The sequence below is a fragment of the Denticeps clupeoides genome, chromosome 8, assembly GCF_900700375.1.
Source record: "Denticeps clupeoides chromosome 8, fDenClu1.1, whole genome shotgun sequence".
NCBI classification, from domain to species: Eukaryota; Metazoa; Chordata; class Actinopteri; order Clupeiformes; family Denticipitidae; genus Denticeps; species Denticeps clupeoides.
Window position 1 is genome coordinate 4,798,033 of NC_041714.1, and position 12,511 is coordinate 4,810,543.

At 44.0% G+C, this 12,511-nt stretch overlaps 1 protein-coding gene across 1 annotated transcript; it reads right to left on the minus strand.

Moving 5' to 3' along the window:
* Positions 1–978: 978 nt before the first annotated feature.
* Positions 979–12,493, minus strand: fbln7 (fibulin 7). The gene is given in 9 exon segments (XM_028988582.1): positions 979–1,758; positions 1,761–1,846; positions 1,995–2,133; positions 3,602–3,739; positions 4,619–4,756; positions 5,074–5,199; positions 7,577–7,753; positions 9,631–9,793; positions 11,685–12,493. Coding segments are annotated over 9 exon segments (1,323 nt in total). The 5' UTR covers positions 11,760–12,493; the 3' UTR covers positions 979–1,477.
* Between the last annotated feature and the right edge of the window lie 18 nt (positions 12,494–12,511).

The window sequence follows — 12,511 nt, forward strand, 5'->3', positions numbered from 1 at the left end:
ATCTGTGCCGAAGTTCAAAGAAAGTCAGCGAATGGATGGGATGCCAGACATGTTAGAAATAATTACACGAGACAGCCCCGCCATTAGAGAGTATTGTTCTGTTCTGGCGCATACAGCCCAGACATGTGCTTCTGGGGACTTGTGGTTCTTTTGATCTCCTTATTGCAATTTAAACCCTTGAACAGATATGGGAAGTAAAGCGAGGGGTTGCGAGAAGTTGACAGGCGGGGATCACATGTGGTCAGCATTACTCCATTTTGGTCTCCCCAATGATATAATTGGAAAACGCACTGAGACTTTTTATTTTCCTGATTTCCTGACTGCTATTGTTCCAGTCAGTATAGAATTGGGGAAAATGTCTGAATTGAGTGCTAGAGCCCAATCAATCCTGGCTTTGCTGTCAGGGAAGAATAAATTGTGGAAAGTTGTGTTCATTCAGTATATTCAGGTAATCAGCGGACTTCGTTTTATTGCCACATAACGTTAAGAAACCAAATTTACCCTTCAAACTGGGTAAATCTGGACTTATCAGACCATGTGATCATTTTTAAGTTATCCAGAATACAATGTTGTCTCCAAAAAAAAATTCTAGCAAATTTACATTTAGCCTCATTAACAAGTGGCTTTCTTATGTATTAGGCTACCCACTAGAGGCCTAGTGGATAAAACACTCACCTATGAACCAGAACGCCACAAAGTCTCAGGTTCAAACTCCACTTACTACCATTGTGTCCCTGAGTGTCTCCAGGGGGACTGTCCCTGTAACTACTGACTGTAAGTCGTTCTGGATACAGTTTTTACATTTATGGCATCACTGTTTAGTCCAAATCCTCTAGGTTCTCATTGTATAACGCAAGTTCAGCTGTCTGATATTTCAGTGATCTTTGATCATGATAATTCAACACGTTTCTTCCAATCCTAGTCATTTTGATGCATCATTCAACCCTTTTGTAATGTAGTTCCACGTCCACGAGATAACACCTTGTAGCTCAGGTTTTATTCAGCTGTATAAACTTCTTTGTGCAACACAAAAATAGAAAAATAGTTACAAAACCTGATATACTGTATAGTTTCCTGGCTGAAGAGTAATACGGACACCGACTGTATATAACAGAAATGACCAGGTTCTAAGTTAAATATCCGGCACAAAGGAAAAGTGAACATAGTAAACAGCAGTGCATGTATGTGAACAGGGCTCCTGATCTTGAGTAGGTTTTGGAGGGGGGTTTCTTGAGAAGATTTCTTGGGATCAAACCATCTGGCCAGATTGGGTGCTAGCCTTTCACTTCCTCTTGCTCATTATCTTCACTTATGAACCTCTGCAGCATAGCTCACATGTAATCGTTTCCTGAAGAACCCTGTTAATAGAACAGTTCTAACTGGGCTATGCACAAAAGAACCTTCCAGGTTAGACTGACCTACAGGCTTGTGACCTTCTCCACCCTTTTCCATCAAACAGAGGCGCACAGAGGTGTCCTCAGAAACTATATGGTGACACAAGGATGTGCACTTTGGCCACGTGTTTGGCCTGAAAGGTTCGGTCCATATACTCTGACATGTCCACGTCCACGCTGACTTCCCGCGGCCCGCGGATCCCCTGCACCAGGATCAGCTCGCCAGTCTGCCGGTCGGAGCGCTGCATGACAAACAGGTTCCTGGCGCTGCTGCCCACAATGCCAAAGCGCAGGCTGTCAGGGCCTGGCCGTCCCGGGGCGGCCGCGGTGGCCATGCGGAACAGCGTGGCTGGAGTCTGGAGGACGGGAGGGACAGGTAGTGGAAGGACACGGTTTTTGGGGCCAGTGGGCAAGAGCGACTTTCCATTGGGCAGGGGTTCCTCTCACACTGGCTGCAAAATGACAGTGACAGTGCACACACACGCAGACAGAAACAGATTTTGTGAATTTGGTTCCAGGAAATGCAATCGCTCAGTGTTGTCACGCCAACCACGCAGCTCTAGTCTCTCGTGAAATCACGGAGAGCGTGCGAACACTTACAAAGCAGAGGTCTTGACGTAACTGACATCGCCCTCTGAGGGTGGGCACTCGGGGCTGATGCACTGAAAGCTGCCGCCGGTGTTGATGCAGGTCGTCCCGTGGGTGCAGTTGTGCTGCTGTGTGAGACACTCGTCCACATCTGGAGCCACGAGACAGCATATTGAGGGAGGGAAGTAAAATAAATAAAGAAGCTGAAGAGAGGGCAGGAAAGGAACAGGATTTGGAGACTTGTCTTGTTTCGATGTTTTTTTCCCCTGGCAACGGTAAGAATGGTGGTGTGTTTATTTGAGTTTTTTTTTCCCATTTTGTTCCCATAATTTTGTCTATCCTGGATAATTTTTCACCGGGTAACAGTTAGGTTATTTGCTCCAGAGGTCATCTGTTCCAGAGGCTGCTGGGAATAGAAAACTGTCCTGCAGACCACTCCCAGGCCATCTTAGTACCAGAACCACTACGAGAAAGGAGACTTTCCACTTAAAGAATCCTTAATAGCAAGATGACAATCCCATCACCTGCTTTATAGTAGCAAGAATCTGAACGTATTACAGATGTGGATGAACTGCAGGGACATAGCCAGTTGTGAAAAAAATTATTATGTTGACCAAAGTCACCAAGATTTTTCTGAAGTGATTCATTGTGAAACACTGCAGCACAGCACACGGTGACACAACGAAATGTGTCCTCTGCTCACCCTTGGCCATGACAGGCACCCGGGGAGCAGTGTGTGGGGACGGGGCTTTGATCAAGGGGACCTCAGTTGGACCAGGATTTGAACCTTCCAATTATGAGGCCAACAAAATGCTTAAGCTTTAACATTATGCACTTCTGTAAGATTTGGCCTGGAAGCTAAAATGGTCAGTGCAAAAAATCAGTAACTCTTCCTCAGATATCACAGTTTCTTAACGCTTTTTCTAGCAGCGAAGGGACTTTCACTTTTTACTTGGGTAATATTTGCCCATTTGTCCTTACAAAGACTTCTTTTGAGATCTATGCACAGATTTTCGAGGGTTTCAAATGTGCTGGGGCGGCCAAACTTTTGCATGGTATTCCTTTCTTCTTTTCACTCTGAAACTGCACAAATCAACTAAGAAAATCTTTCATAACATGTGTTATTAGTCGTACAGTTTCAGCAGTGCAAGTACATTCTAACTGTACAGTTCCTATTCATTCAGATATATAGGAGCCCAGCATATTGCCAAGATGGTCAGCAGCTGTATAAATAGTATATGAATAAATTCATTTAGTAAATCAATAAATAAAAGTATTTAGTGGATGCATTTAGTTATCCAGAACAATGGCTAAACTGCATATAGTGTCATTCCCATTTCTGCAGTATAGGCTTCAGCATGTTATTCTGGGACTGAATGGCAGAAGGAGGATTTGTAAACTTATTACGTTGTACGTCAGCTGGTCAATAGCCGAGTTTGTTCTGAACCAGACACACATTCCATGCTGGACCCTCCAGGCTACTTTACTTGCTTTCGGAGGTTAAGATAGTGTGACCTCATGGCTTTTGCAATGTAAATCTCTCTCCTCCCTCAGTGTGTTAACTTTGGACTCCACACTGTGTGAATGGGCCTTTGTGCTCCAGCGCCTCCGTCACTCACCCTCACAGCTCCGCCCGTTCTGCAACAGCTTGTAACCTCTAGGACAAGAGCAGTGGTACGAGCCAGGGATGTTCACACATTCGTGGGCGCACAACTGTCCTCCACGCTCCATCTTGTACACTTCACACTCATTCACATCTGCAAACAGGGGGAAAGAAAATACACGTGTGCATTCGCATGGACGCTCCTACTGCCAGACATTTCATAAATCAGACAAAAAAGAAGAACACAGCTGAGAGGAACAGCAGACGACTGCATTTTCTAGTAGAAGCTGTATAGATCATATAAAATAAAGAGAGTAGAGGATGAACGGTGGAAGAAGTGGCCTAACTTTCTCAGTGACCAATCACACAGACTGTAAAGGTGAAAACTTTAAGTAGGTTCCTTTCCTGTCCAAGTAAATGAAACATAATAGAATGTATTTATGACTATATGTTTGTGATCGTACATCACTTTTTAAAAAACATCCATAGAGTAATTCTTATGCAATCCCCAAAATACCTTTATTATATATTATAAACTACTGTACGTTATAAGGAAACAAATGGATGGCAGCAAAAAACAAGAATAAGACGTATCGATTTTTCCATCTGCGCTTCTGGCAGGCGATGGTGGCCTAGTGGTTAAGGAAGTGGCCCCGTAATCAGAAGGTTGCCGGTTCGAATCCCCACACACTGTCATGGCTGCCCACTGCTCACCAAGGGTGATGGTTAAAAGCAGAGGACACATTTGGTTGTGTCATCATGTGCTGGGCTGCAGTGTTTCACAGTCACTTCACTTTCACTTCACTTCACTCCTTCCTAATGAGGGTACGGATGCTAATTCTGTCTAAATTCTGTCCACAGATAAAGATTCACAAAATTCCAGAGGTAACAATATTCACCAACATGTGTACCAATACTAACTAGAAGATGTATGTTTGTGCATGTATGAATTTTACTCTTCTGATTGAAATTGTTCTAGACTCCTGACCCCTGCTCCACACCTAAATTGAGACAGGAATGTAGTGAGGCCTACCCTGGCAGATGCTGTTGTCAGTGGTGCCACTCATGTGGAAGCCGGCGTCACAGCTGCAGTGTTGTGCCCGGTCCACCTTGGCACAGCGCGGTTTCCTGCTGAACGCCGGGTCGTTCATCACGCTCCACTCCGGGGGGGCTGGACGTGAGAGGGAAGGCGAGAGAGGGGGCTTAACCTTCGCCCTGCGGCCCGACGTGGGCCGGTGCAGCACTGGGCAGCACAACCATACACCACGTGTAACAACACACAGACAGACAGACAGACAGACAGACAGACACATATGCTTCAGTCAGTGAGGGGATCTCACACATTCCTGACTGACGTGCAAAGACAGGGACACACGTGTTGAATAACGGCTGGACGACACAGGACAACCGAAGAAATACACAGAGATTACGTAACATACAGGGCATGGGACAAGGAACACAGAGGGACACCCGGGTCTCCGTACCCACCTGTCTGGGTCTGGTGCTGACAGTGGGTGCCGCTCCAGTTCTGTGGACAGGTGCATTTGTACTGGTGGGCTCCCTCCACACAGGAGCCCCCGTTCTGACACGGGCTGCTGCCACACTGGTTTACATCTGCGCAAGCGAAGAACGTTATCAGCCGTACTCTTCTAAAGCTCCCCGACAGGACAGGTTAAAAATAAAACACTAATTAAAACACCAATTTTGGATGAAGCGTGTAGGTTTTAGCACAGTCTAAAAAAAAAAAAGCTCATCATGGATGTCGGTACAGACACTGTTCCGGTGTTCCAATCATAATGTGGCTTTCAGTGAACCTTTGGATGGAAACTTGGAGGGCACGAACCCTAAAATCTCAGATCTTCAGGCACGGAATGTCTGACGACGTGCCTCCTAATCCTCGTGTGTTTATTTGCCTTCCCTGGAGGCCACAGCCAGAGTGTTTGCAGATGTAAAAAAAAAAAAAAAAGGGTTTAACCCTTCTGTGATGTTTTTTAACTTTTACAAATCATATTACATGTGTAACATGAAATGTAGCTCTGGCGCACAGGGATGAAACCGTCGGGGTGGACTTCTCGGTCGGTGTGGACCGCGCTCTGCGGCACTCTCAGCCCGACTGTACTATTCAGAATGTCTCGCCGCATGCCAGCGGAGGGAGCCATCAATAGCATGCTTAGCATACTTCTGTGCTATTAGACCATGGACCTGCTCTAATGAAATGTGCATGGACTTAACCCCTGCCCACGGGGACTCCCGACAAAAGAGTCTGGGGTCGCTCTGTTCTGGGACGAAACACGAGCGCGGCCCGATTCTTTTACAGTAGCCCTCCTGGCAGTGCGGTATGAGAAGAAGCGCGGAGGCCGTTGAGAGGGAACACTGTGCGCCCGGAGAGGAATGCGGTACAGGTGTTTTTTCAGCGGTTCCAGACATTTAATGCTGCTTTAACGAGAGCTTCATTCAGTGCGGCTCCTGAGCTCCGTCCAGGCTGAAGAATGGAGCCTTTCTTCCTTATCAGGGCCACCGCGCCACTCGCTGTTCACTCGCCCTTTCAGAACCCGCTCCTGCAAGGTCACTCTGAATGGGCTACGGGGACTCGTTCCAGTGTCTCCGTAATAATACGCTGGGGACCGACACCCCGGCCAAGGAATTCCATCAATTCAGGAAAGGGGTGGCGTAGTGACAGGGCTTAGTGCTGGGAGCAGAGAGTGAGGTGTCATGGCCAGACTTATTCTTCAGCTAACAATGCCAACAACGTTTATGCCTCAGACACTATTCTTCCAGCCAGAGGTTCAGAGTCGGCAAGGTATTCAGACCTGGTGAATATATACTGATATACGCCAGTGGGAGTTGCTAAAGTGTAAATTGTACAAGTGTTAAGTATAAAATCCAGATTGCAGAGCTAGGCATGTTAGAAATGTTTATCATTATAATATGGAATTATAATCAAAAAAGATTGTTACACTTCACATAATACATTTATCTTAAAAGAATGAGAAGTCACAGTGAGAATAGGTAGTATTTAAAAAAAATATCTAGCAACTTGCTATCATGAGAAGCTTGTTTTTCTTGTTATAACAATAAAATTAATACACTTTTCTTGTTTTCATGATCATAATATTTTCCTTTTGTTATGTATATTAAATGTGCCAAGCTTCATTCAGATACATTCATATTAACAAGCAGCTCAATGGACTGAAGCAGATTGTAGTGCAAATGTAACTTATTTTAAGTAACTTTTTCCGTTACTTACTGCACATGAAATCACGGTTGGTTTACATTTTTGGCAATGAGGTCTCATCTGAGATGAAATCAACGGATCATCCACACTGTGTTGCCTTCAGTCAAACACTACATCAGCCAGCTTTCTGGTTTTACATCGCAACACACCAGAAAGCTGTTCACAGCACCACTAGATTTCCTGAGCAAGACTCCAGATACATGGGACATGGAGAAAAATGAGTTCCTAATCCATATAATCGGGGAATAGTGAATAATTTCAGTCACAGTGTTATTTCACTGTGTTGATTTGTTGTTCAGTGGTCAGCTATGTTTGTTCTCCTCTACATTTCAGATTTCTGATGCTACAGGATTACCATACCATAATGTTGCATATCGTAAAACCTCTCACTGCTGAGAACACCACTTTTATTCTTTTAACATTACCAGCACATTTTGGGTGGTGAGAAGATGAAATTTTAAAACTTCATTTTTGAGTGGCACCGTACTGCGCAGCAATGTAAAACTGCTTCGGTTTATTGAAATAAAAAATAAACGCTTCTTATATACTATCAGACAAGTTTGGCATTGTAATGAGAAATGTTCAAAAATTACTTCTCACTGTAAGATCCACGTTCTCTCTCATGCTGGCGTTTGTTAATATATATAAAAAAAAAAAAAACACTCTCACGGTGAAACTTGTGCATTGCACTGGCGTAATAATATTTCAAGCCACACACAATTATTCAGACCATGCAGAGGTAAGAAAGTGTTCTACCTTTACAGACAGCGTTAACCCCACTCCAGCTGCCGTCTTCCTGACACACGCGACTTCCAGACCCAGCTAGGTTATATCCCTGAGAGCAAATAAAATGGACCTCATGACCAACCAGGTATTTGGAGCCAAACTTCCTGCCGTGAGCTGGAACTTCTAGAGAAGGACAGGTGGAGGGTGCTGAGAGAGAGGGGGGGAAGGAGAAACAATCATATCAAGCCATGAACCAGAGCAAAAGAAAACTCACTTTTAACAATGCCTTACTTGTTCAATCAGTGTATTTATTACTATTGTGTGCCAGAGATGAATTCATCAGCATAATCAAACATAGTGAGAACGTTTTGTGGTCCTTGCCAACGCTCTGTTGATGAAGTGCAGTGTTCTACATTACTTTTCATGACTTTACAGCCATGCTTCCCACTGGCTATGTATCTGAGAAGATCTGCCAATGAATAGGAGTGTTGAAATGAATTGTAGAGTTGTATGCATCGCGATGCAGACGTGGACGATTCTGCATCTATACAGTGCAGAACATAATTGATTATATATTAATGACGTTGCTTGGTGAGTTTCCTGTTTAAAAAGTAGTGCCGGTAGTGACTGTGTGGCCTGATCTGAGTACAGCGCAGCCCGGGGTAGGAGTTTCGCGCTGCACGCTGTTCTCACACCATGGTCAAGGTTAAAATTTGTTGAACTTTGACCTCTATGTGCCGTGACGTATAGAATCAAAGCGTGCGACCAATAGAATCAAAGCGGGCGATTGCTCTTTCTGCCACTTTGAAACACACAAAGCAAGAATGGAGAAAAAACCACCGTAATGTCTTGCGCTGAGTGCGGTGCTGCTGCGTTTGGCCTGAAAACTGCTTTATATTTTCTCCAATGAGGAGTAAAACTGTTTGTGTTCAGTCGGCCCTGGCCTGACTCCACGGACGTCTGAACCAGGCATTTTTCTGGCATCTGTGGCTTGTAACGGGTTTGGGTCGGTGTGTAGTGGAGGAAATGCTTGTGAAGCATGCAGAGAAAGGAGGCCCAACACGCTCTCTATTTATTATGCTTACAGCACCTCAGTTCCGCCACGCCCAGGTAAATGTTGGTAATTGCTCATACATGAGACTGGGACATTACATAAAAGCAGTAACGTTTGGTACGTGTAATGCGAAATAAAATAATAAAGGGACCACAGGAGCTTGGTCCAGTCTGCTCGGTTCCTCTGCTTGGTGATAGGGATGTGTGGATTGATCCTGAATATCGATACTATCGATACCAAGTTGATATCAGTATTGGATCGATACTAGTACAATGGAATTTTTGCTCATCTATTTCTGTACCACGTTCCAACTGAAAGTAAACGTGCCGGATTAAATACTGCTCCTCACACGTCAACGTGACTCAGTTGATCCGATCCCAGCCAGTTTGGTCTGTGTCGGACCAAATAGGAAATCAGTGGTATCGCCCATCCATACTTGTTGGAGAGTCGTCCTGCATCAGGACCAGGCCAGATGACTAACTCCGCCCACAGCATAGTGCCGTGTGCATTTAAAGGAGAACTACCAGTATATATTACTGTTACAAGGTGAGCGTGGACTGAACAACGACAGTTTTTCTGCTCATTTTACCAAATCAAAGCGTCCACACAGGTTTACGAGACCTTAACTCTTGTATTTGAAAACATCATGTGACCACGTAGGAGATTTATAGGATGCATCACATTGCATCGATATTGAGGCATTGATAATCGTAATCGAATCGAATCATGAGACCAGCGAAGATTTACACCTCTACTAACGAATGAACGGATGAGGAAATAACATTACACTTTCCAGAAAACAAGTCTGTAGAAAGGTGTCTGGAAAAGGTTAAAATGCCAAAATAAATAAGAAACATTTATAGATATGATGAAAAGACAATCCTCTTAGGGTCCTCTACATGCGATCCAGTAACAGGCCAGTGCAGAGGTAGTGCGCTCCGACAGAGCCTTGAATCGAGGAATCACATCAGTTAGAGCTGCCAATCACTCGTGGGCTTGACCGTATCCCCGGGTGTACATGGGACCTTACGAGAAGATTCATCGGCTTGAGGAAGCTTGGACACCGAGTTCTGAAGGCTTGCCAGCTTGGACTTCATAATCCGTAATCCTTCAGTGAAGCGTATCTCTTGCCCTTTTAAAAACTTCTCCATTTGGCGAAGAACTCCAATCAGTCTGTGCTTTTCCACGCAGCCCTATGAATGAGCACATTCATTAACACGTCATTCTCAATTTAACACGAAAGTTTAGTGCACACACACACACACACACACAGAACCCCATAGAAACACTTGGGTAGCGAATCATTGCAGTCGTAATGAATCTAAAAACTATGTGGCAAAATTCTACGTTAATAGCTCGACTGGATTAAAAGCCACGGGCCAACAAAGTCAACAAAACCCATTTATTCATGGTCTCTCCTCCCGTTATGGATTTCTTCTCAGAATTGGGGAGCAGCTGAACAAAAGCTGGTGGACAGATGTCTCTGGGACCACAGCCTTAAAAGCTGGTCTTGTGTGTATTTTTCATGGCACAGAAAATGGCCCACGTGAGAGGAGGGACTAGCCATGAACTCCACATTTTACAAACAGACATATTTTTGGTTCAAAGCTGTATTTCTATGATTAATTATTTTTGCTAGTTAGACTTCACACACATCCGCTGAAAGCTACAGCCTTTCATGCTAGGAGTGAGATTATGTAAATTATTATTATAAATTAATCTGTAATGCCTTCCCTTGACCTATCGCACACAAAAAGGGAATAATCTTGTGAAAATTAGTCAATTTAGACATTCAAGTACAACTAAGCATTGTCTGCAAGTCCAGTAGGCCCTCTGTTACTTTCATATCCGTTCGAGGGAAATGCCATCCGCTGACGGCAGTGAACCCGTATCCAGATGGTCTGATATTGATATCTAAGGGGCTTCTGAACGCACAAAGACAAAATCTAAATTCTGATTCATGAGAAGGTATTTTAATATGAAAATAAACAATAAAATAAACACAGTGGAGCAACTATTCAAGAAATTCAAAATTGGTGTTCCCGCTAAGGCTCACAAAGAACATCTGTTCACCTACAGGATGGCTATTTTTAACGCCAAATCTGCATAATAATCAGATTCCCTGGGAAGCCATCTACTCATCATCAGCTTTGTAATTTTTATATCTACCACGACTTGCACAACAATAACTTCCCAGCTCCTTGTCCCCAAATGTCCTCATCAGGCTGTCACCATGTTCTCCCATTTAATTGCATAATAGCTGATGCCAAATCTACTACCTGCTCTCTTGCCGCACAACCTATTAGTTGTACCTACTCCTTGTTCCTACCTGTTCTTAATCTGTCCCTGTCTCAATCCAGTCTTCCCTTGGTCAGCAACACAACAAAGTAAACCTTTCAGATGCTCCAGGGAACAGAAGCCGTGTGTTGGCTCCGACCTTGTGCACGTGAAGTTTGCACTATCTTCCTCCAGGTTCTCCGGTTTCCTCCCGAATTGGTGACTCTGGACTGAGCGTAGGTGTGAGAGTGTGAATGAATGGCGTGTGTTTCGCAGACGGAACGTCTACAACTTCTGTTCGAACAGCATGTACAATCTACCACTGGTCCATGATGCATATTTCTCTTCTCGCTAGATTTTACTCTCTTCCACAACACGTCAGAACTGATGTTTTAAAAATTCAATAAATCTCAACGTGTCCCTGATCTGCCTCGTCTGCGCCAACTCTTGTCCTTTTTTTAGGTGGCAATTCCAGAATCGCTCATCTATTATGGAGCTACTTCTCGCTGCTGTCTGGCTATGTAATGACATTTCAAACCCTGCTTAGCCCCGGCCTATCAAAAAAGTTCCAAACCTCGTCCAGTCTTCATTTCTTTTTATGTTGTTGGTTTTTTTTTATCTTCTGTCTTTCAATTGACTGCCATTGTTATGTTGGGGTTTATGAAACGTGCTAATAAGCAAATTAAACATATTGTTAATATAAAATTCCCAAATGAGTGATTTGCACAATTAAAAACACACACCCACATCATGTAGATCTGTGTATATCAACATTTCCCAAGTGCAAAAAAAGATCAAGTTACTGACCTGACTGCCCTCATGACAGAAGCTGACCGTCGCTACACCCATCAGCAGGCATACTGCATACTTTATAAAAGCCATGATGTGATGTCCGTCCTGCAGCCACAGTTCCCAGCGAGATGGCGCACGGCTGGAGCAGGACCCTGTCCGGGCGCAAACCCTCCCACCGCATCGTCGTTACCTGTGTGCTGTCTTACAAAAAAAGAAAAGAAAAAGAAGATCGTAATAAACTAACGGGACTCGTGGTGAAGGACGCCACCTTCAGGTGAGAGAGGGGGCGCTGATCAGAAGAGATTCGGCCGTACATGATGCAGCCAGCAGCCGTGTTACATACTGTTACATTCTGGGGGGAATATTTCAATAAAACATCTCGATGTAATCTAAAATTATTAATTATATTCGATGAGTAAATATTCAGTGGTCACGTGCCAAGAATTAGACAGTTTTTTTTTTTTTATGAAATACGTGGCCCGAATGACTTTTGTTAAATTAATATACGGCGATTCTCCGTACCAGTAATTGGAATAAAATAGACGTTTATTCTTTATGTTTTTTTAATTAATGAAATACGTGGGCCGAATGACTTTTGTTATTTTGGACGGCTGGGTTATGCTGACACCTGCTGTTAAAATGGCGACACGGCACATACACATTGGCAGGCAGCGAAAAGGTTGCGGTCATATATTACGGGACGGTCGATTACTGAAAATTAAGTGGGATAAATTTACACGAATATTTAAAAACGTATTTGCATGCACTTATGCTCCTGCATTTGCGGTTCGTAAAGACAAAATTTTCATTGGCCGATTCGATTGCACGTCTTCCTACCTTGA